The 26,013-nt window shown below is 43.0% G+C and overlaps 2 protein-coding genes across 2 annotated transcripts in view; both read left to right on the top strand.

Moving 5' to 3' along the window:
• The window catches only part of LOC147620471 (Transducin/WD40 repeat-like superfamily protein), a 78,687-nt gene extending 66,989 nt beyond the window's left edge, over positions 1-11,698 (top strand). The window contains exons 13-17 of the mRNA XM_086824696.1: positions 783-887; positions 966-1,034; positions 1,152-1,198; positions 9,062-9,781; positions 9,898-11,698. Of these exons, the coding sequence (XP_086680822.1) occupies positions 783-887; positions 966-1,034; positions 1,152-1,198; positions 9,062-9,781; positions 9,898-10,243 (1,287 nt within the window). The 3' untranslated portion in view covers positions 10,244-11,698. The remainder of the gene's footprint in view (positions 1-782; positions 888-965; positions 1,035-1,151; positions 1,199-9,061; positions 9,782-9,897) is intronic.
• A 5,723-nt stretch (positions 11,699-17,421) lies between these two features.
• LOC147620470 (putative fucosyltransferase 8) lies at positions 17,422-25,432 on the top strand. The gene is made up of 3 exons (XM_086825531.1): positions 17,422-18,031; positions 18,297-19,262; positions 24,864-25,432. The coding sequence occupies exons 1-3, from the start codon at positions 17,773-17,775 to the stop codon at positions 25,430-25,432; spliced, it is 1,794 nt and encodes a 597-aa protein (XP_086681657.1). The 5' UTR covers positions 17,422-17,772.
• The last annotated feature ends 581 nt before the right edge of the window (positions 25,433-26,013 follow it).

Genomic DNA, 26,013 nt, shown 5'->3' with positions numbered 1-26,013 from the left:
CCCTAGGGGCTTTGGAGGTATGCTGGGCTCGTGCCGAGCATCATGCATCTATATGGGGATGAAGTGCAAAGGAGAGGCGTAGCGGGCCTTGGAAGACAAGAAAAGCAGCCCATAGACCCTGAGTCTAGAAGATCCAAGTGATGAATTCTCCTCTGCTCCTTATGAATTGTTCCGAGCCTAGTACGAGCAGTGTGGCTCTGATACCAAAGTAAAACCCCCGTCTAGTAGACACCTACGATTAACCAAAACATAGAACATATAGACACTAGCATCCAGCTCACCGCCCAACCATAGAGCCAGTCAGGTTCCTTCATGAGTGTTCAACTGGTTTACTAAGCCCTAACTCACCTAGATGACCCTGTACATGTCCTCATCTGTCTTTGCACATGCATCTGAGGACTGATGCATATGACAATGGACCTATGTTTTGTGTTGCCCTCCTCTGGTAGGAGTGATTTTTTGCTTGCTTTATTGTCTCAAATTACATGTTGACTCAGTTGAAAAGCCAAGTTTTCCTGGTAAAGCTCATGTGGCCTTGCATGCCTTCCGTATATTCCCTCGTCTCTCATCCATTAAAGGCTCATCAAGTTCCCACCCCATTCCTCACTTGCCATTCAAGACATTTTAAAGGCAAAATAATCCACCATTGTGTCATTCATGGTCTCTGCTAGAATCTTTCAAGTTTCCATCATAATGCTAATGTTTTTTGCATGTTCATTAATTGATTTACCTGGAACCACATGAGTGTCTCATTAGCGCTAACCCAAATGTTGTTTATGAAGGATAACAGCTTACAGGCTTGGAGGTTCACTGGAAGCGAGCTGCTGGCCCTACCATTTCCAGAAGAATCCACTCTTGATGTCGAATCATTAGAGGATTCGACTGCTGTAAGTACATTATATAAGTCTTCTCTTCAATGAGTCTCTATCTACCCGTGTTATCTTTGCTGACCATATCTCATGCAGCTGCCAAACTCTGTATTGGATGGTTACTTTGGTGTGAGCTTGTCAAAGGGAAGCCTTGCTCTAGCTACAGTAAGTGGAAACTGATTCAGCATGCACTTGCATCTTAACAGGCACAAGCTTAGGGATGCCATCTTGTGAATTCAGAAATGAGGAATTAAAGCTAATTTGTCTCTGTTTTTCTGATAGGTACGAGGGGTTTCAACGGAGTTATTGGATCAGATGTATCAATCAAGGCAAGTTCTTACCTATGCACGACAATGCCTACAATGTGTTTTCCTTCTATGTTTTCATGCATTAGTCATGCCCCAAGGCAATCTACCATCATGTATAAGGCCGGTGTGTAGAGTCCATGCCCCTGCAGATACAGAGGCGGCACCATGACTGTCTTCCTGTCAATATCTAGTTAATTCGAATGATAGTGTTAGCTTGTCCATTGAGAGAGAAAGAAAGGAAGAAAGTTATATATCGTCTTCAAACAACCCAATAATTCCATGTGATATTGAGCCATGGAAGAGACTTAAAGGATATTGAGCCATACAAAAGGATAGACTAGGTCTATGTTTATCTTATCATCATCATAGTGAGCATCACAGTGAGTATGTAGATACATGTGAAATACATCTTCATATCAATACAAAGGAAAGCTCATGATCCTCAGCCATCCAGAATATGGAGCATAGGGGAGTCTATGATTGTTGAGAGGCTTGACATGTCCACCCCGAGTGGGGAGTGTCCCTATGTCGCTAAAGAATCTCTTCCATATGGAGCTTCCGTGTAAAGGGCTGCCTTGGACGTCTAGTGTGCTGCAACTAGAGACACCATCCCGGGTGACTGCAGGAAGTCAAGTTGGGCCGTGGATCGGTGTTGCATGGGGAGTAGTCTTCCTGGGTGGGTCTGCAGGCTGAGGTACCTCTATTGGTTACTCACCATTGGTGCTACCACCCTGTATCTAGAGGAAGCTAGTGATGGTCAGCTGTGAGGTGTCCTGTGGCTGGGATCTTCTCTCTCAGGAGTGAGTTTCTAAATCCCTCTTGGAAGAGGCACTGGAATTCCCCTCGAATCTCATAGTATACTCGGCATCTGCAAATGTAATACTCCTCCATCTCGACCTGTCTACAGTTCCTCTCCTCCCTTGCAATGCTCTTTGCTTTCCTTGTCCTACACTCTGAGGCCGTGAGATGAGACTCGGTCCACATGGCATTTTACACATATCTGTGCAGGCATCTGGCCTCGTAATGAAGCTATCCACTGTGACCCTCAAGATCTCTGGAGAACGAAGAACTGCATCTTTCGTGGTAGCTCCAGGGGTGCGAGCCATGTGGTGTGGATGTGTAGGCCGAGGAGATCAGATTGGAGGTTCTGGTTGGTATCTTGAAGGGTGAGATGGAAGCAGGGGGCGTCTAGGTTGTATTGTAAAGGTGGTAGGCAGTTCATATGGAGTCACTGTGTGAGGAATCAGTGGGTGACTCTAGCATACCATAGCCGTTCGTACCCTTGCTCTGCTAGCCATCAAGAGGACTCCCAAGCAAGCCTTGGTAACTTGTGGCTGTCTAGGTTGTGGAGGCGATGTATGTATGTCTCTGTTTGGGAAAGTGCATCTGGCTGCCCTGAACTCTGCCAGGATGACACAGTGTGCTACCGACAGTTTGCTCCGGATCATGCAGGAGAACATCATGACCTGAAGCCTGTCAGTCCTCCTACAAGGTTTGTGAAAGTGTCTGAAAGCAGTGCTCTCGATGAGGGCTAGTGCTGCATAGTCTCTCGTCAATCTAACTCGGCACGGTGAAAATTGAGCTAGGTATGCATAGGTTATGCTGGACCTCCCATGTAGGTGAAGTTGGATGCTACTGAGTCTTTGAGAGGTGTGAAAAGATCATCACCTTGGTCTTCCCAAGGTTAACCATGAGGTCACACCGTTGCTCACAAAAGGTGTGCAATGCATCCAGATGCCTCTTCTTGTTGAATTTGAAATGAGCACTATGTCATCTACATATAATATGAGGGGGGTCAAGGTGCCTGATAGAGGAGAACGTGTGACAGCTAGCCTGTCAACAAAATCAGAGATCTCATTAGTCTAGAGCCCAAATAAAGTTAGGGAGCCTTGTTTCACCTGAATTGTGTTAGAGATATCCTGTCACTGCGACCTCCTGGAACTCTGATCCGGCCTATAAGTGACTTATTAAGTGTTGTAATGCCCCATATCATCTTTGAGGGTACGCCCAAATCCTACAGGTACTTAAGGAGTCGTGCCCGAAAGTTAATGTTAAAAGCTTTGTGGAAATCCACGAAGGACAATGTCAAAAGCTTTGCAGAAATCCACAAAGCAGCAGTAAACCAGACGTTTTTTTGATCTAGCATCCTCAACAGTTAAGGGGAGATGGATAGCATGGTGGCGGACAGTTCTTTGGCCACGCAGAAAGGGGGCCATGGACATGTCCAGTGCCCAAGTTTGGTAGGCGCCCAGGGGGGCCAATGTAGGGTACCCAAAAGAGGCACGTCTTTTCATGAAGATGGAGAGGGCCATTCCTAGCCCTAGTCGACCAGTAAAAGGCAGCCACCAACACCTATATATAAAGGGGGGTTTGGTGGCGGACTGCAGGTCACCCTGGTTCTTGACCTCGTGTGCTTGCACTTTCTTGTTTATGGCTGCACAAACCAAAATTTCTGAGCAAGAGAGGGAGAGATGCACAGAGAACACCAGATTGGGTCCCAAAAAACCCTCTAGAGTCATCCATCATAGAGGTGTATTTGCTTTGTTGCTGTAGATGCAAAGATGGGACTGACTTGGGCTGAGAATGCAGAAAAACGCACCAAATCAGCCATTTAGAAGATAATGTAAGGACGAGTAGCTCAACAGAGCATTCTCAGGTCAGCTAGTTGAGCCCTCCTCCTTGTGACTCCTGCAAGTCTAAGGTCAGTGTAAATCAGGCTTCTCAATCTTGTTTCTGATGGGTACCCTGCTACCTTGCTATTAACGCACATTCTCCACACTTTCCAGCTTGCAACCGCCCACTCCTTGCGCCACTAAAATTACGTGCCTTGGTCCCATGTTGCTAACTCACGTCATCTGCACATGCTTCCATGCTCACATACCCTTCTCAATTCGTTTCGGCTGCCTTGCACTGTGTTGGGCAACACTTTCAGTCTCCTGCCCCCTCTTTCGATACGCTCCACAGCCAGAAAGCATGCACTCCATATACCGTCCCCACCGAAATCGATCTCCACTGTATTTATTCGGTGGAACAAATGCTCCTCTATTATTTTACAAACACCACAGACAAATACTCAGAGATGCAATCTGAAGAGCATGGCCAAGAACACCCCCACTGGATGTGCATGTCTGTTGCCTGAATGATGAGGCCCAATGATATCCAGTCACTTTGGGTAATTCCTCTTTGGACATTGGTGTCTCGGTATAAAAGACATCATCTCCTCCTTTGTAGGTTTCACTGAAGTTACTTGCATCTGACTACGTAGTGCCATTGCAGTTCCAAACAGTCATGTATCTCCTCGAATCATGCAGACGTGATTGACTGAGAGGTAGGTGCAGCAGGGCTAGTATGTCCGGTTTCTTTCTCATCTCTCCAGTGTGGAACTGAACATCTCTAAAAACAGCATATTTGCCTTTGTCCCTTCTCTAAGTTCTTGAACCTTAACGATTGCATTTTTCCTTTATTCTCCGTGAAGGTGGATTCCTCCTAGATTTCGCCTATTCCTGAAGATTTCAAGGCAGGCATATTTATCAGGGTTTTGTCTTTGTTGGTATTCTTCCCTACTCCATGCATCTTCCACATCCTTGGTAATGATCATCACTTTTCCCTCGAGACTTTCACATCATCCTCAAGCGTAAATTTCAGTGGAACGCCTGTTACCCTTATGGTTAGTGCCTTCTCCTTTCTTTCTTCCCCCATGAAGGACTTCAATGGGTTGTTGTGTATGACGCTGGCCAGAGGGATTTGGCAGCATTTGGCTTCTTTGTATAACATGGTATCACCCATCAAGTGGATCTCCTTGGAAGTTCAGATGCGGGTGATGAATCTTGCAAAGTCGTCGCGACGATGCGGGAGCACATCAACAAGTTGCAGGCTCTTTAGCAGGAGGTTCTTCAGGCAGGGAAAGAGATATCTTCAGAGGACATGGCCATCACGTTGTTGTCTCATTTGCCCTCTCAGTACTCAGCATTTTACTCCTCTTTGATCACCAGTGGCAAGCTCAGCACCATCACGTGGGAGGAGCTTGTGCCTATGGTCTTGGACGAGGAAGAGCGTTTTACGAACCCTCCACAGGGCCAAGGTTTTGAGGCCTTGACTGGCCAACGGTCGAAAGGCCGTAACAACAACAATAAGGACAAAGGGAAGTCTTTATTGGAGAAGTCTTCTGACGAGAAGCCTGATTTAGATCGTGAGAAACTGAAGGCCGAGCCGCGAGCGGACCTGTAATGATTGTGGCGAGAAAGGCCACTATTGGAGAAAGTGTCCTAAGCGGAATACCGGGAAGAGTGCTGATTTTTCAGCTTCAGCTGCAAAGACTCCAGCCTTTGTGCACTTGGAGATTTCGGACACAGATGCTTCATCTTCTTCGAGCGAGGAGGCAGTTGGCTTCACCGCCAGGGATTTCTCGGGAGTGAATTCTTGATATAGTGGTGCTTCGAGGCACATGACTCCTTCTCGTGAGTTTTTACAGGATCTTAAACGGTAGTCAGGTCGCATTTTCATTTTCGACAATTCCACTATACCGATTCATAGTGAGGGCAGGATGGAGATCATTCCCGATGGCAAAGGGGGAAAGCATTCCTCTCGTGTTCTTTACGTTCCCGCACTTGGTTTTCATCTATTGTAAGTGCATAAGGTTTGCAAGACTAGCTTCCGGGTGGAGTTTGAGGAGCATTCTGTTGCTCTACGGGACAGAGAAACAGGCCAGGTTGTTTGGGAAGGCGGAGTGGAGAACGATATCTACAAACTCTCAGCACTTTCCTTTTTGACAAGCACTCAGATCGGTGACTTGTGGCACTTTCGGTTTGGCCACTTGAATGTGGATGCGTTGCGGCGGGCTTTTCGGGACCATATGGTGGTTGGCTTGCCAAATGTTGACAGCAGGCAAGGACGCTGTAGTTCTTGCATTCGTAGTAAGCAGCACAACGAATCTTTTCCGAAGCAGGCTTCTAGGCGTCTTCGAAATCGTTGGAGTTGGTACACACTGATTTGTGTGGACCTATGTAGACTCCATCCTTGGGAGGCTCTTTGTATTTTATGTTGCTTGTTGATGATTGTAGCAGATTCACATGTGTTTATTTCCTTTCCCAGAAGGACCAAGCTTTTGTTCGGTTCAAGGAGTGGCATGTGATGGTGGAGAAAGAGTCGGTGGAGAAAGAGTCTGGATTGCAGATAAAGACTCTTCGGGCTGACAAAGAAGGAAAGTTTTCTTCCAATGAGTTTGTGTGGTTTTGTGCGGAACATGGCATCAAGCGGGAGTTGGCCAATACAGGTTTGCCTTCAGAGAATGGAGTGGTTGAGCGTAAGAACCGGATTGTGGTGGAGATGGTGAGGACGATGTTGGAGCATCGTCATCTTGCTTGTTCACTTTGGGGAGAGGCTGTGGCTACGGCTGTCCATTTCCTCAACCGATCTCCGACGACTTGAGTACCAAAGATGACTCCCTTTGAGGCTTATTTTGGTACGAAACTAGATGTCCTCCATTTCTGTGTGTTTGGGAGTGATGCCTATGTTCACATTCCAAAGAAGCAGAGGGGGAAGCTTGACTCGAAGTCCTAGAAGCTTGTCTTTGTGGGATATAACTCTCTTTCCAAAGGATATAGGTTATATGACCCGGAGCGGAATGAGGTTGTTGTCAGCAAAAATTTTGTTTTTGATGAGCATGTCCCAGCTTCCACTGTTGATGAGCCGCCACTTCTTGGAGACCCAGATGAGTTTGATGATGATTCCCAGTTGATTATTCCAGCTGGACAGCCTCAGTCAGTTGAGGAGGTTGAGTCCACGGTTGGAGATGACCCCCCTGTAGTAGCAAGAGGCTCTGCATTCTGTTGGAGTACCCAGGTGGTTGTTAGATACCCTTCGGGAGTCGGGTGTTATTGTTTTTCTTCAAGTGGACCACAGAGGACGGACCTTGAAGATCTCATAGAGTTCGTGACAAAAGTCATTCAGCGGAGCTCTTAAGGGGTAAACTATGCTTTGATGTCTCGTATCATGTGGGACAAAGAGCCCACTTCTGTAAAGGAAGCCCTTTCATAGGATACTTGGAGGAAAGCCATGCAAGTGGAACTGGATGCCATAGAGAAGAATAAAACTTGGGAGTTGGTTCCAAGGCTGTCAAAACGGCCAGTCATTGGTGTCAATATGGTCTTTAAGACCCAAGTATACGTCAGATGGGTCGGTGGACAAACACAAAGCCAAACTTGTGGCTAAGGGTTATGCTCAGCGGCCTGGCATTGACTATGAGGATACCTTTGCACCGATAGTGAGGATGACCACGATTTGGACCGTTCTCAGCGGTGGTCCATATATCAGATGGATGTTAAATCTGCGTTCCTTAATGGTGACTTGCAGGAGGTGTATGTTGAGCAGCCTCCAAAAGGCCTTGAATGGTCTTAAGCAGGCTCCCAGGGCTTGGAATCAGAAGATTGATTCCTTCTTTCTACGGATTGGATTTTAGAGATCAGTTGCAGATCCTAACTTGTATCTCTTTCAAGAACGCGGTTTGGTCATGTTGATCATCCTTTATGTGGATGACCTCATTCTCACTGGCGGTCATGTGGAGCACATTGCAGTGACGAAGGCTGCCTTGTCAAAGGAGTTTGAGATAACCGACTTAGGCTTGCTCCACTTGTTCTTGGGATTGGAGATCTAGCAGACCCAGAGGGGGTTCTTTGTCTCTCAGCAGCGGTATGTTCATGAGTTGCTTGAGGCCTTTGGGATGGAGAACTGCAAGCCTATCACGTCACTGATGGACCTGAACACGAAGCTTATAGTGAATGATCCTTGTGAGCCGGTTGATGCCTCTCTTTATCGGAAGCTGGTTGGTTCATTGATCTAGTTGCTGAACACCAGATTGGACTTGAGCTTTTCTATGGGGTTGTTGAGCTCATTCATGCAGATGCCTTTGAAGTCTCATTGGAACGCATGATTGCGGATCTTGCGGTATCTGTAGGGTATGAAGGATCTTGGACTCTTCTACGACATTGGAGGGGAAACAAAGAACCGAGTCTGGACTCCAAGGTTGGAGTGACTCAGATTGGGGAGGAGAGCTAGACACGAGGAGATCTACATCATGCTACAGTTTTACCCTTGGCTCAGGAGTTGTTTCATTGAGCAGCAAGAGGCAGCCAACTATTGCCTTGTCGTCTACGGATGCAGAGTATCGGGCTGCTTGTGGCTCTGTTGTGGGTGTGCCCGCCTAGTTTTGGTGTTCCCCCATTTTCTCTCTCCATATATTTTTCCCATTTTTCCTGGGTGTGGGGAGCATGCCGGCTGTATCAGATGCTGGCCGACTGCTGAGTTGCTACCCGACCTGATCTGCAGCACTGGCCGACTGCAGGTTGCCTGGTTGACTTGTTTTTTTGCTGCTCGTGGGCTACTGTTGCTGGTCGTGAGCATCTGGCTGCTGTCGGCCTGTTTTGGGCTGGCCGACCAGCAGCCTGGGGCCATATAAAATGGCCCCTTGCCCCCCACACTTGCCATTGTACCATTCCGGGATTTTTCTAATGTATATACAGAGTTTATACAGCTTCTCTCTTCCTCTCTCATCTGCATTTTGCTCTCTACAGCAGTTGTCTTCATTTCCGCTGTGCATTCTGACAAATCCCTCAGCCAGTGGCATGTGTACCAGTGTACCACCCATGTGGGAGGCCCAAGAAGGGATCTAGCCACAATATCTTGAGGAGGGCCTTTTGAAACTAGTGATCAGGTTGAAGCTTGGAAGAGGAACCAGCAACTTGTGTGGTAGGTGAGAGAGGCAGATACACTTGGACAATGTAGCTAATGTTTCTAGACCTGCTCTGATGTCTTTTTAGAAGGTTGCAAGAAATCAAGTCCATTTCAAAGATGCCGGGTTGCGTCTCTAATCCTTTTCTTCCTTTACAGGGCTATGAAAGCTGTGGCGCAGGTTTATTGGGTTGGAAGTCAACATTACAATGCATTGCCTGCGCATAATCCAGTGGCAACAGCACATGGTGTCAAACTTGGTATTCCTGATACCAACTGGGTTCAATGGGAGTCACATATACTTGCAGCTCTCCATCATTTTGAAAATACAAGCCATAAATTGGTCCTTTGGGACATCATCGCATGCCTGGCCTCTCTGTCATCTGCCATTGGAAGAGGATTTGTCAACTTGGTTGTTTCCAAATGGCTCTTAAGCTTGGGATTGGTGAACTCTGATTCTCATGATGACACCTTTCTGGTGTCCTCAAAGAGCTATAAACAGAACCTCTCAAATGCTAGTTGCCGGTGCCTGCAGATTGTGTATGTGATATTCAAACGTCTATTTCTGTCAGTGGGTCATAAGACATCCACAGTATTGGACTCGCTGATCTGCAATGGTCCCTCGAACAGCACTTTTGGATTTCCTGAAAAGAGCTGGCAGAGTTTTTTTTTGGACGTGGAGCATGAGCTTAGGGAGCGCCTTGTACACTTGGCCCTAAGCTCAGCACTGTTGAGCTTGCAGAGATGCAGAGAAAGCAGCAAGGATGATGAGCTTGTGGATTGTTTTGGTGTTACATGCATGCTGCAGTGGGCTGTAGCTAACTCTTCAAGGATTTCACCTCAACTACTGAATGAAGCGCAAAGGGTTGCCCAAAGCTTGTGAGTTTCCAAGTTGCAAAACTTGTCTTGTTACTCTATATCTTAGATAGCCTTCTGCACTTTGCTATTCAGCGTGTGGTATTTTTTTCATAAGAGCTTTATGTGTCATATTGCAGAAAAGGGTATGCCCAAGAAGAATTGTGCAGCATTTGCAAGGCCAAGGTTCCATTTCTCTCAGAAGAAGCCGGTGAATGTCAAGGCAATCAACACCACAAGATTTCTCGTTGTTCAGTCACCTTTGAAATCTGCCCACCCCATTCCCTTTGGTTTTGCAACTGCTGTGCTCGTTGGGCCTCAAAACAGACCTCCAGGACCTTTCTCTCACTGTCTTCAAGGCATGCGCTTGAACAGTTGCAGGAGTCTTTTGTTTTATTTAAAGATGTGGAACCAACCTGCCCATATTGTGGGATCTTAATGCAAAGATTTTTACCGGATTGTTTATTGAGGTTGAGTCTAATCTGATGGCTTCAGTTTATGGATAAATATATGGGCATTGTGGTGGAAGAGCTCTTCCCCATTGAAAGCGGAAGCATCAATTCTGGGTTATTTCTAGCAGCGTGGCTTATCCACATTGGTGGGCTCATATGCACATAAGAGGCCAGGAGGGAGAAGGCAGGATTTGTGGAGGTAGGCAAGGGATACCCGCCCCACAATTTCTTTGTAAGCTCCATGCTACATGGCAATTTTTGCACCTTGTGCAGGCTTTTCCACCGTGAAACATTTATGGAGTTGATGTCAGGAATTCTGCATTTGGACCTACTATCCTTCAATATGTGCTCTCCATTTTGGCAAATTCTTTCTTTTTAGTTGGGAACTGGAAGCTAGGTTAAGGCTTCTGCTTCCTGAGGCACCAGGAAGCTGCATCCTCTTCCCACTCGTGCAAGTGTATGTATATATCTTGGTGGATGCACTGCAGTACAACTGCACAGAGTGAATGGGTGTGGTATATAAAGTTTCACAGGTTGAAGTTAAAAAGCAGTACAGTTATTAAGGTAAATGATATTAATGGATGCAAAGATTTCCGTTTCCATCATGTGAGAACAAGCTGGGAGCTTTGTCAAAGCAAGGATTTGGAAGCCAAGGTTTGAAGCATCATAAGGGGTTGATTTTAGCAATGGTGATCTTCTTTGGGCGCAGGAAGGAGCAAATGCTCTTAGGAGGGTCTCTATTTGCAATTGATGGCTGACCACAGGTGAATGAGGGTATTTGGCTGTCAAACTACTGCTCATCTCAGTGCACCCAAGGGTTTGACAGCAGCATTGAAGGTATTTAATTGAAAGAGTGGCTGCAGCAAAGCAAACCTCAAAACACTTGACACTTCAGTACTGCGATTTCTCTTAACCAAGTCCTTCACATCAGTGCAACCCTTATTGGCAGGACTTTCTGAAATCCCATGCCACAAATTCTATTCTAATTGTCGGCTGCCTCCCTTTGCTCGGAAGCCCATGAGCATGTACTGCTACCACTTTCCAAGGCAGTTGAAACAGTTTTGACTATCAGAACGAAGCAGGACCACACTGGCTTATCTTTTGCTCATTGCATGATACTCTTCATCATGGTTTTTGTCTTGAGGAGTGACAAAAACCTCAGCACATTGTTTTGTATGAGGATGTGAATTATAATACATACACCAGCACCTTCACTTTTGTGCGAACAGGTGGGGATGCTGTTCCATGGTTTGTCTATGCTATGCCAGTGAAGTTGAACACCCAAGCTCAGACCAATTGAGCAACAAATTTCAGCCCAAATTTCAGCCCATCAGTGCATGTAACTCATAATTCCCTCTCAACAGCAGCCTCAACATTGAAATATAATGAAATGAAGTAGAGGATTTACTTGTATGTGCAAGAGTGGGAGAAATTTCTCTTATGTGAAAGCCTAATTGAATGACAATCATAAATGGCCTTTTTTTCCTGATTACCTTTAGTGTTGGGAAAAGTAAAATGATGTCTCAATAATGATAAAAGTAATGACCAGGCATCCAATAGGAGTTAAAGATGATACTAAACCTGACCTTGTTGACTTTACAGTCGACCTTGTTAACATTACTATATGCTTGACCTTGTTGACTTTACAGTCGACCTTGTTAACATTACTATATGCTTGACCTTGTTTCTGTTCAGATATAGAACTTTATGGTAATTGTGTTCAATGATGGGTAAATCACATTCCTTGTTAAAATCGTGGCAAAAATTTCACATCCAAATTAGTCCCAAGACAGATGGGGGCTTGCCTTTGTAGAGAGAGAGAGAGAGAGAGAGAGAGAGAGAGAGAGAATCACTAAGAAGGCGAATAGAGTATAGAACATTAGGGGAAGTAGGGCCTAGTGGAAGAAAGTAATCTTACAGGGCTCGTGGTCTAAGATTCTATATCAAGGGAAAGTGTTCTTATGGCGTATACTAGTTGGAGGCCTACCATTGGGGAACCAGTTGTGAAAGCGGTGGATTACTTTTGGTAATTATGTGTTTTGTACTACATGCTTGGAAATATGTCCGCATCTTTTTATTTCATGTCCGGTGGCAAAAAAGGCGTGGGATTTCTTTTCTCGCGTATGGATTCTGTTGTGATAGGACCGTAAAGATTAAAGACTGGATTTCTGGCAAGATTCCGAATGGACTGGATAACCTAGAACATTTAGTTTTATTTCATTTTTTTAAGGTGGACAGGTTTGTGGCATATCTGATTAACTAGAAATGCCTTCATATGTGATGCAAAGGTTGGTATTACAGCTCACATAGGTCGTGTAAAAGGGCTACTATTGTGGCAAGTCTCTTCCTTGTGGTCAGCTCATTTGGTGGAGAATGACATGGTTATATATTGGGTGAGGGTACTCTGAGCTACACTTGTGGTTCGAAGTAATTAGTGAGGGAAAGCTAGTACATCACATGGCGGCCATGTGGCTATGTATAAAGTAATTTTTGGTAATATATCTTCTATTACGAAGAGAGAGAAAGAGAGAGAGAGTTAGTGTTGATAACCAAACCAAGAAACTTGCAAACTATATACAATGGACCTGCAAGATTTTCATTTTGCTCATATTTTTTCGAAAAAAAAAACATAACTTTGATGTCCCTTAATTATTATTTGGATCAAAATTTTTCGAAGAAAAAGATTGAAGTCATAAGTTGAAGGATTTGTACAAAAAGATGTTTTAGCCAACATTAAACCAAACCACCAACACCATGCGGTGTACTAGAAGTTAGCATCCTTGAGATGAATGAAGTTAGATCATAAATAAACTACATTAAAAGCCAAAGAAATTTGAAACTTGTTTGTATTGGTGTCTAGCTAGTGTGTTTATTATGTCAAAGCTTGCGTACAAGAGCAACTTTTCTTCTAAAATGCATGCATGAAGTATGGTGGTGGTCATGTCTATCGATGTCTACTGACAGTCACACATGTTGGAAGTACTATTCTTAGTTGTTTGGGATTAGTCTAAGCTATTTGTTTCAATTCTTTAATAAGTTAAACAAAGAAATATTTTTACTTACATAAAAAATTTAAAACATACTTGCAAAATACTCTCTCTCTCTCTCTCTCTCTCAATAGCACTTAAAAAGATGCGTAGTGGGAAAGCAAAAGATTATGAGGATCTATGTGTAGAACACTTTGCCCACATGCACCACGTATTGGCTCCCATTCTCTTAAAGCTTTTTAACCAAGAAGTTGGACCACTAACACCATCATCCCCATCCACAAAGCGAGAGACCCCATGGACCCAAGTAACTACGTTACTATCAAGTTGGCCCCACAATGAAAAAGATATATGTAGTAGTACTAGAGGACATGATGAGGTCTATGATAGATAGGATGGGAAATGGAGTATCAAGCCATGTAGGCTTCAAAAGAAACTTCCCCACTTTGGACCATATCTCTACTTTACTAGTTATCATAGAGGAGGCAAGGTCATGGAAGGGACGTGCATTGCTACTTTCTGGATTTTCGCAAAGTCATTGACTTCGTCCCTTGATCCCATTGATAGGACGCTTGTAGGAGCTCCAAGTCTCACAAGATATGATATGGGATGTGATGGCACTATATGAGGTAGTATTTGGCCAAGTACGTGCACCTTGTGGACTCTTGGGATACATATGTAAGACTATTGATGGGGGTTAAGCAGGGCTGCCCACTCTACACTCTTTGGTCTATACATTGATGAGATTGCAGTATTTGTGGATAGTTTCTGACGTAGAGGCTCATCAGCACTGGTCCGGATAGTAGTGTCCATATTGTTATATGCTGACAAAATTGTCTTAATCTCAGATTCAGCTTGAGCGTTTGGAGAAACACTTGGATGCAGAGAACATAATTTACAGCAATGAGAGAGAGGTCTTTCGGATGATTTGGGTAAAACCAAGGTTGTGGTCTTCAACACATCTTCTGTGGTCACTTTATGATTATCTTTCTTATGCAAAGAGTGTAGGGTTGTGGTTTAGGAGAGCTTAGGGTGGAAAAAAATGATGATTAGACATGGTGGTTAAGCATGGTAAACACACTAAGCAATAAGAGTTAAGCTAATGAGAAATGATTAAGTCTAATGACATAAGGGATTATCATAAACAAGAGTACTTCATTCAAAATAGGCTTCCAGTACAAGCCATGAGGAATGAAGAAACTTGAGTTTTTGAGTAGCTAGAGAATCATTCAAATGCCCTCTATTCTCCCCACAATTATCTCCTTGAATATAGGAAAAAGGTGGTTACTCTTGGCATATACTTTGTGGTGAATGTAGCTAGGATAAATCCTTGATTCTTTCACAAATAACCTTTAATCCTTTTCTCACTCTAATGATGATGGTTAATTATTAGCTTCTTCCAATACTCCCCCTCCAATAATTATCCATCACTTTAGACATGTGTGGATTTACTAAGCTTTGCTAGGCTTTAGTTTTGCCAACTTAGTCTAGTGAGATTTTTACAAAAGAGTAGGGATATTTTGAAAAGTGGTTTTGGCTCAAGCAGGCTTTAGAAATCCCTTTCATTGTTAATTGCATAGTTGACCTCTCTTATTTGGAAGACCAAACATTTCTTAGAGTGTCTCCACGTACAACTATTTTTTACCCTGGAGACTAGGTGGAGGGGTTGTGTATAGCATCTACCTACATAGTTTTTTCACCCTCTTCACAATAGGAGTGGACGGGCATGGTATTCTCTATAGCATCTACATAAGAAAATACCTCTATCGTAGTACAAATCATAGTAACATTTAGCAAATAGAAAGCTACAACATCTGCACCATCTCCTCCTTTTCCTTTTCCTTGTACTTCTCCTTCTCCTTTCCTCTTAAATTGATCTTTCATTTGAAATCTAGCATTTAAGTGATCTTCTCTTGGATTGCTTCTTCTTGGTGTGAAGATACCTTTCAAAGACATCACCAACTATAGCCTCCTAAGTTGAGATTACATGTATATCTTATTCCTATTTATGTAACCCTTAAGAGTTCCATGAGTGGCCAAGTTGTCAATGTTTGTATGGTTGAAAGCAAGACATTAGAAAAACATCAACGTATAGAGAGATGGTAGGATCTACCCACTTGATCTTCTCTACCACCTCCATTCAAAATATGATTGAGTTTTTGCATTTTGTTGGTCATGGGCATATTGATATGCTTGATATCACAATACATCGGTGCTTAGAAAAATGTAGAAGTGAAGGCGGTTATTTTCATAGCTAATGAAAATTCCAAGAGATGCAATAGTAGCATGAAATATGATTTTCTAAGGTGTTGCAACCTTTACAGATGGAGGTGGCCCTTGCATGCAAATATCAATTCATTTCAAGTAGAGAATGTTTGTTGAAGCATGCAATGGTAGAAGCATCTATGTCATATTTAAGAAGATGCCATTGGGATTTTAAGAACAAAAGCGGAAGCAACAAAAAGTGGACTCCCTTCTTGCAATTGGTGGGGCTCCAAAGAGGAGATTAAGGGATAGAAGATTTGTTACCCATGCATGCTCTTTATACCAAGACCGAATCAAACAAGGCTTGCATTGTTGAAGCATTTGGTTAGAAAAATACATGTTCTAGAGATGTTGAACGATCCAAACAAAGTTTAATCCTCACAATAGAAAAAGACATGTTCACAAGATGTCAAAGGATCCAAACAAGGTTAATTCTCACAACATGGGAATTGTTAGGCTCATCAATGACATGAAAAATCTTGTTAGTCTTCTAGATAGGGTCTACATATGTCACATGCGTGTGATCTATTGGAATAAGTCATGGGAGATTCAAGGCTTTGTTCAAAGGTACACTGAGGCCATTGTTATTAAGATCTTACAGGCTTATAAACTTTAACGTTTGTAAATTTTTTTGGTTGTTATCATCTTGTGAGTGATTTAATGTCTAGAGCAAAAGTAAACATTCCAACACTTGTGAGTGGCACTTGTGTCTATTTTATCATCTTGTGAGTGAACATTACAACACCATCAAGATTTTCCCCTACATTTTAGTTCTTGGAATGGTGGCACTTGTATCATTGCAAATATGGGGATAAAATAGTAATACTTATCTAATTTACACTCATACTAAATTTGATGAAAGAATGAGAAGCAATGGAAAGAAGTGACCTTGAATTGTAGCCAAGGATTGCCTCCCAATTTTCATGAAAAGGATATTTGATCCTTGACATTCAAGTTCATTGTACTTATTTTTGTACCCTTGTTTGACAAGCTTTTAAAATTGTGCTCAGATTATGCATGGACTATGCAACACCATATAGAACACTCGAATGTATGTCCTAATTGAAAGATGTTTTGCCGAATTTAGGATTTCATGGAGGACACTTAACATTTAAGTAAGAAAGGTCTAAGCTTAAAACAAAGTTTGTGATGGCATCATTATTGGAGGAAACAAAAAAACAAAAATAGGATTCAAGAGAGAAAAAGTATGGATTGAAGAAAACAATATGCATGTGCGCATACATGCAAGCACGCATGCACAACACAATTCCATGCATATGCATATGACTTCAAGAATGGAGGTGCATCAAAGAAACACAATGACCTCTTTAAGAATGCAACTATTATTTCCTCCTCTATTTTCTCTTCATGCTCCAAAGAAGAGCCTTAATAATATATACTGAGTCTTCCTAACTGTTGGTGTCTTCCTGGCGCTATATTTTCTTGTGCAACCATTGTTCTCTTCACCAATAATTGTGCTCCAAGAAAGAGCATTAATGATTTATATCGTGTCTTCCTTGGTAGCAACCATTGGTGTCTTCCTTACACTATTGGGCACCAGTATCCCAAAGCCTACAACCTTGAGACAAGGTGTCCAAGGGTAAAGTTTACCAACCCCACCTATGTGAATGTTATGGAGATAACAGTTCACTCAAGCATGTAGTGCCAAATCTATCTAAACTATCTCTATATCATATGGTCTCTTAGGCTGTGATCACATGTGGACATGAGGACAGTGGGTAGTAGTTGTAATGAAGGCCATACATACATGACCTAGTCGACATTTGAATTTACAATATAAGGGCGAAGCATTGATATCCACAACCTATTTGTACTTCTTCCCCCCTTGGGGAGGCTACTCCTACTCACTTCTCAAGGAAGCATGGCTTGTAAAAAATAATGAGCTTTATATCTATGAGGATCTCTTCTTTTTCTATGTGGGTTAAAGTCTGTGGCTCTCTAAGGTTTGAAATGGGTTAATTTTTTTAAAACTTGTTAGGGTCGTCTACAAGGTTTAATAGAAACGGTTTTGCGCCTGGTCGAAGACGACGGTTGTAGCCATTTTGTTCTGTTAGGGAGCTGTGAAGAAGCTTTTGGGGTAGGAGAGCGATGGCAGGCCGATTTCAACACTGGTAGCTCAACAGGATGGAGCAACAGGCCTGTCAAGGGCAGCTTCATGGGTACATTGCATGCAAGAAGTGCCCACATCTTGATTTCTGATGTTGATCTCCCCTTGCAGCAGCTTAGAACGGCAAGTTAATTACTGCTAATCCTCTCAACCTTGAACTAGCTCAATGCTCTCTGCATTGGCATGACTCGATGTAGAAGAAACCTCACTGCTCTCTTCATTCACATGATGACCAGCTGTAGAAGAAAGCTCAAGCTTTTTATCCTCTCAGGCCTGCACTTCAGGGAGTGCTGTTCTCTTCACATCTGCAAGAAGGTGTTGATATGGAGGACCCTGGCTGCAACAGCTATGGTCTCTATGCTGCTGCTGTTCTTCTCTGCAGGAGGTTACCTTTCAAAAAGGCGTGCTGTGCGGCATACTGTGGCCGACCAAATCATTCATAGTGAGGATCCCAACTCTTTAAAAAGAAAACAAATTCTATGCTCTGGTTTCATCAGAATACCACATCAAAATTCACTTGATTCATATGCCATTTGGTCACATAAACCCTTGACTGATTTGCCCTTGCTCGCCCCAAACACCAAATACTGTTATCACATGCTTGAATGAATGCTATTGGTAGATACATAAAGAAAAGCATGGGTTAGAGTTGCAAGTTTCCTTGAATTTTTGATGTCATTGACACACATTTGCACCTTGCTTTCAAGATTGCAGAGAGGCTGGGCTGCCTCCAAAATCCATACTGAGGCTGCAGCATTATCACAGGCTAAATGCATTGGGTAAAAAGAGGTACGGGCGGTGGAGCTTCTGCAAGAGCCAGTATGAGCAGCACTGCTATAGGAAGCATTCAACACGGGAGTTCTTCCCATCACCCTCTTTCTTGGCACGGCTCCGGGAGTACGAAAACTACCACGAGAGATGCAGCCATGGGGTAAATCTGACTAAACTTGCCATGGATGATGATGTCACGGCGCCGACGGGCTGCAAATACCTTGTGTGGAAGAGCTTGGATGGGATGGGCAATCTCATGGTCTCTCTTGTATCTGCATTCCTCTATTCCCTACTAACAAATAGAGCCATGCTCATAGCAACGGATTCGAATGTGCAGAACATCTTCTGTGAGCCCTTTCCGGCGTCATCATGGGCGTTGCCAGATGAATTCCCAGAGGAGAAGCTCAGGTTACATATGTCTAAGAGGGTGGGCACATATGTAAAAGAGATAAAAAATGTATCCAAGGACTCATGCAGTCTGCTATCTGCAAGCAGGGAGGAGGAGATAAAGCTTTTGGCTTCTAAGGCCCCCAAGAGGATAAGGGCATACATCATATGTTGTGACTTTGAAGACCATCCATTCTTCTGCCCAACTGCCCAAAAGCTCATCTCCAACATACCCTGGCTGTTTTTCCATAGCCACGAATACAGTGCGCCGGGTTTCTACTTCGTCCCAGAGTTCAGAACAGCCCTCAATCAATGGTTCCCTGACCATGCCATCTTCATGCATGCTGCAAGGTACTTGCTCAACCCACAAGACAGTGTGTGGAGCCGTATCACCCACCTCTACAAATCCTACTTGGCAGGGGCTGATAGGCTGTTGGGTATCCAAATAAGAGCATGGAATGCTGAATATCACCCAATAGTCAACAAGCATGTGCTGAGGTGTGGCATGGACACAGGTCAGTGAATTAATTCAAGCTTTTATATGTGTTATGACATGTATAGATTAAGTTTTGAAAAGCCAAGTCATTCAGCTGTTTAAGTAGGGAGGTAAAAGGATATGCATGAGATCTTATGAACAAAATTTGCAAGCACATGGTGATATGAAAATTAATAAAGGGTGGTCAATACTTTGGGTCACTAGCTAGTGAGCCTTATAGAGGAAACGATACTTTTGAACAAGACACCCACACACACACACACACACACACACACACACACACACTTGTTGGTCACTAGTGGGCCTTATCCCCCCCTCTTTCCCCCTTACCCTATTGAACAAAGGCCCCTAAAAGGAATTCCATGCATTTAATTGAGATACTTTTACAAGCTGATGCAAGTTGAATGGACCATGGCTAAAGATAAAATTTTCATGCATTCAAAAACAAATTCAAAGACCAGGAAATAATACACAAGGCTTTTCAACCAAAAATATCAAGGCAACTCTAACAAATGATTAGAGCACAAAGACAAACTCATGTATGAATTAATCGTTCAAAAAAATATAATTCTTGTTTGATGTAGTCTCCCACTAAGTTGGCCTTTGACAATGTAAGAAGGGCTATGGAATCAATTTTTTAACTTCCAATCAAATGGTCTCATTTCTCTAAAAAGGCAGGCGATTTTATTACATGAGGGTCCCGCATACCTTTTTACAAACACACACACACCTACGGGGTCAGGAGTTACAAGGTAGCAACCATGCAATGCAGGCAACCATGGAACGAACCCATTACCTCGGGTTACAAACCATCCACTTTAACCAACTGACAATGGTCTCATTTCTCATGTTTTGAGGCCAATCTTCTATTAAGTTTTTGTAGATATTATGTCATTGAATAATGTTTTCATTTCTATGCACACTTTGTTGTATATACTTGCAAGTTAGCATCATGCTCTATTTCATGATGTCATCCTTCCCCCCCCCTCCCCCCCCTTCCCTTGCCGCCCTCTTTGCCCTCACCTACACTTGAATACACCTACAAAATTCTTCTCTATGCCACCACACACAGTGCACCTACACTTGAATACCCCTACAAAATTCTCCTCTTTGCCGCCACATAGTGCACCTATATTTACATGTCATAAGTTGTCTTCCTCACCAAGAATGGTACATGATTTTGGAAATATGACAAAGGGGTAGGCAACAACTCTTGAATACCCCTACCAATATTCTCTTATATCTTTGCCACCATATAGTGCACCTATGTTTGCATGTAGTAGTAAATGCATGCTCTTTTTTAGCACAATAATTTGTCTTCCCCACCAAGAATGGTACACAATTTTGGAAACATGACAAAGGGGTAGACAACAACTCCCATGGTTTATAAAACATGAAGATGGATGACAACACATGGTCTCTCTCTAGACATTCTTACCCAAGGCATCCACATGCACTATTGAACACTGATTAGAAATAGCATCTAGAAATGGGGCAAAGATACTGCAAAAGACACCTGCTCCCTAGGATGAGCCTATATTAAACCACCCCCTTATGGTCATAGTAGATGGATTTGACCAAATGGTAGGATACTTGGATACTCATATGTCACATGATATTGAGTCGAATTGACACATTGAGTGATGGCATTGACATGCAAGAATTGAGAGCTTCAAGTATGCCAAGTTTTTGATATGCACGTGGTGGAGACTGAGCATGCCATTCTTTAGCATACTACAAAATTAGAGGGACCATTCACTTCCTTTTTAGAGACCCTTTACATCAAGAGTATGAGGACTAGAGATGTGTGGAATTATTCTTGTATGCCATTCTTTAGCATACTACAAAATTAGAGGGACCATTCACTTCCTTTTTTGAGGCCCTTTACATGAAGAGTACGAGGACTAGAGATGTGTGGAATTATTCTTGCATGAGATATACAGGCATAGATACAGACTCATGAGAGGCTAGATAAGATGAGGAAAGAAGAGAGAGAATGCTCACATCATTCTTCTAGAACATTAGCCATCATAAAGATAGAGAGAGGTGTATTGAGGAGGGGACACAAGGGTGCATTCTCACACTTTAATTAGACAAAGACACACCAAAGCCCCAAAAGAAAGCTACCCAAGGTCTTAGGATACACATGGCCTATGCTCAACAAACTTATTTGCATTCCATAGGATGGAGGATCAAGTACAATGGATTACTGGATGGAATGTATTACTTTTATGCTTGATGTCCAAGAATTTACTATCCCATCACCACCCATTGGGGTTGTGACCACACCTCTTTGGCTTTCACCACATTTGCTTCTTTTCGATCACCCCCTCCCAACCCTCCTCATCACCATTTTTACCAGCATCGAGATCTAGATCACATCTATGAGACCCACCTTGATTACTTAAGATCTGACCTTAACCACTCATCACCCTTACCCAACCTCATCTCATAGCTTACCTCCACCCTTCATGACTTTGCACATAGGTTGGCTTCCCATCCACTATTCTCATCTCATAGCTTGCATCCACCCTTCATGACTCTGCACATAGGCTGGCTTCCCATCCACTATTTGCTACACTATTAAAGCATTGGTTGGGTCACAACCTTGGCATGACGATGTGAGCACAAAGCCACATGGCTTGACCTATTCTGGGAAAGGGGATGTGGATGGATCTCTGTATGTGAGATCTAGAGGTCCTTCTATTGCCTTACTTGAAGAAAAAACCATGTAATTTCGGATAATCACAAGAACAAACTAGATTGTCTCTTTCTTAATGAGGACAGCTCTAATGTGCTTGGCACATCATTAAGGCAGCAAAGAAGCCATCTACACACATGATTAATCCCACTAGGTGGGAAGCATATGCATGTTGGCTATATGATGTCATAAATCAACCCTTGTTGATATCTCACACATCCTAGACCCATTATTAGTCACACTTCACCACATCCAGCGTTATGAAGGCCCTATGCAAAGGTAGAGCTAAAAATCATGAGGGACTCCACATGGAGCATCTGGCACATGGCTTGAGAGTCATGGCCTCTATCCTAGCTCATATCTTTAAAAGGGCTCTTATGTTTCCCCATCATGGACCCAAATAAAGTAGGAGCCTCCTTGGACCCGAATAATTACCAAACTATAAAGATTGGTCATATATTAGCCAAATCATATGGAACAATTTTGGAGGTTTAGGTTAGCTCAAGGACAAAATGGCAACTATCATGAGCCACAACTCAAGCAAGTTTTAAGAGAAGCTATTCCACTCAGGACTACATCTTTAGTCTCTAAGAGATCATCATTGAGGAGGCAAGAGCATAGAGGGAATGAGCCTATTGTTGCTTTGTGAACTTCAATAAGGCCTTTGAATCCATTCCACAATTGGGGCTCTTTTTCTTACAAAAGTTGCAAAGTTTCTAGGGGAACCACTTGTATGAAGACACATGCATACACACAACGAGTTGATGACAATACGATGGAGAACTTGAAGAAGATGGAACGAGCTTCTAGATATCAATTAAGAGGAGTTAAAATAAAGTTTTAAACTTCATGAAAATGTGTACCCATGTGTAGATGATAAAACTTTGAAGAAGTTATTTTATGGCTAGACAACTTTCCAAGGCATCACACACAACTTCAAAGAATAATATGTAATTCCATGCAACTACCTTCCATTCTACTCAATTATGGTGGTGTAATTACTAGAGTTTGTTAAGATTGGGCCATTTAAATCTACCTTATGTAAGAGAATCTTTTATATTTTATAAACAATTCTCCAAGATAGCACATATCAATTTTGAAGCTGTGACTCCAAATATTCATGATGTGTAGATATTCCATGTAGCTACCTTCCAAAAAAGAGTTCATAAGGAACCTTGGGAATCCATTTTTACATCCACATTCATACATCTATATCCATATCCACATTCATACATCCACATCCCTATTCACATTCATACATCCACATCCACATCCACATTCATACATCCACATCCACATCTATATTCATACACCCACACATCCATTTTCACATCCACATTCATACATCCACTTCCACATCCGCATTTATACATACACATCCATATCCACATCCATACATACACATCCACATCCACATCCATACATCCACATCCACATCCACATTCATACATCCACATCCCCATTCACATTCATACATTAACCATCAGGTATTTGATATAGATCCCGATAACTTCAAATTGCTATTCGGAGATGGTTTGATACTCCAACCATTTCATACAAATTGGTTATCCTTGATTTAATGTAATTTTTGATAAAATTATTTTGATAATCCTTGGTTAATACTTGCAAATCACACAGCCAGAGTTGCATTTGGGATAACCCTTGGTTATTCTGATAACCCTTGGTTAATGCTTGCACATCACACAGTCAGAGTTGCATTTGGGAATGTGCATAAGAATGAATGCTATATGCATTATGTATTGGGCACATTACATCAGTGTAAAAATGGAATCAAACACTGTCCTTGTCCAGAGAATAAGGCAAGAGGTAAGACCTCCTGCATAGATTTGGGTTTGCATTGCATGCCATAAAAAAGGCCATTAAAATGATAAATATCCCTAACGTTGGAGACATTGAACATACTGGACATTGATTGTCTCTAGCTATGTATCAACTAACTACAATGTTGGGCAAAGAGATATGTGATGCATCAAAATGTGGCAATGCACTAAGAGAGGACATGAAGTTAGACCTAGTGCTTGGAAAAATTTGGAGACATCAAAATGATGGGCAAGTCTTGTGAACTAATAAAGTTTAACCAACCAACAAGGAGATCATCAAGATTGATGTTGCAAATATTGGAAGTATGTTAGTCTTGCGAGGTGTAAATTTTAGCCAACTAAATTGATGACAACAATGAACATCAAAGCAAGCAGCATCAACATCATTCATCCATTCACTTAATGCCTTTCCCCATGTGAAAGACACATTGCCCAAGCAAGAAATTTGGATCTTGGCTAAGATTAAAGGGCTCACAAATTGTGTAGGGTGAGAATTATAATATTATGCATTTTCTATAAGCCCTTTCTGTGGGATGGGCTAGAGAAGTTGGTGGCAGTGTGACATTTCAACCATAAGGAATGAAGCCTAGTGTGACATTTCAACCATAAGGAATGAAGCCTTCGTTATGTGTCCTTGTTGGTAATATTAGTCTAGTGATGCAAGTTGATATGTTTTAGTAAGTTAGTTTGAGAAACCTTAGAGCTGGTAGTATTTACACATTTGTGAAGGGGGCTTCCTTAGAGAGAAAGAGAGGAAACCATTAAAAATAATTACATTGATTAGATCTTAAACATTGTCATGGTATAGAGAGAGGAAATCATTAAAAATAATGAAGGATACACATACATGAGTAGATCTTAAACATTGTCTAATCCCATGTAGTTAGTAGTGATCATCGTACATGGATTATAATGATTAAAAATAATGAAGGAGACACGTACATGATTAGATCTTAAACATTGTCTAATCCCATGTAGTTAGTAGTGATCATCGTACATGGTTTATAATCTCAAAGCGTCATTGGCAGATCGCCGCATGTGAACAACAGCTTGACGTTCGTTTTCCAGCGAAATGCAGGTCTTTTGCCCCGCCCGAGCGAGCTGCAAGGCGAGGAGGGGGCGGAGCTAGAAGGCGCAGGAGCCCATAACGCGAACAACAACAAGGCGGAGAAGGTGGCGGTGCTGCTAACGTCGCTGCGGCCGGAGTACCACGAGAGTTTGGCGGAGTTCTACTACAGGAACTCCGGCCATCTCAACGGCACGCTCCTCAGCGTCTTCAGCCCTTCGCAGGAGTGGGAGCAGAAGACAGGGAACTCCGGCCACGACGAGAAGGCCGTGATCGAGATATGGCTGCTCAGCTTCATGGACGACCTCATCCTCACCCCCGTTTCCACATTTGGGTCGGCCGCCAGCGGCCTGGCCGGCATGGTGCCCGTCCTCTTCCACCGATACGCCCAAGACCCCGACCGCGTGCCCGCGCCCGCCTGTGGGAAAAGCAACCTCGCCGGCCCTTGCTTCATCAAGCACCCCCATAACTTGCCGTGTGAACTCGACCCCGCTTCCTCTAGTATCTTCGACGCCGGACACTCCTTGCCCGAAGTCCGATACTGCTGGCTCAACCAAGGCATCGGCACATCCCACCATTAATTAGTACTAGCACTCAACCCGCGCGTTGTTTTTACGGTATGTAAAAGACATTGAGAAGCGAAACGCAAGAATGGAAGCCAGAATACAGAAGGTCAATCGGAATACAAAGTGTCGATTGAAGGGATTTTTTTCTCTTATTTTTTAGAAATTCAAGATTTCTTTTCTCTCTCCTCTCCTTGGGCCTTGGTTGTCCATGGTTAATATGTAATAGATGCCCAAGGTACGGTCCTTTACACACTTGTCCTCCATGGTCGTTTGAATAGAGGAGGCCATTCATTCATTTGCTATTTTATAAGACACATGCCCTCACCCATTCGTATATGTTAGGTGCCATGAAATTGAGTGCGAGTGCGCACGCATGTGCACACTCTCTTAAAGTGAATTAGCATAGTGTGTCCTTTTCCATATAAGTGAATGTGCGCGCGCTCACCTGCTTAAAGTGAATTAGCACAATAATACGAGTGTGTAGCACCAACCAATCTTACTTCACATATTAGTGAATATGTGAGAGTGTGTTTGTTCCCCAACCCCCCAACAAGGTACAACACGCCACAACCAAGATAGTTAATAATTCTTGTATA

The sequence above is a fragment of the Cibotium barometz genome, chromosome 31 (genome assembly GCF_041138505.1).
Source record: "Cibotium barometz isolate CiBa-2024 chromosome 31, ASM4113850v1, whole genome shotgun sequence".
Classification (NCBI taxonomy): domain Eukaryota; kingdom Viridiplantae; phylum Streptophyta; class Polypodiopsida; order Cyatheales; family Cibotiaceae; genus Cibotium; species Cibotium barometz.
Note: the sequence above shows the minus strand (reverse complement) of the source record. Positions and strands in the feature narration are given on the sequence as shown.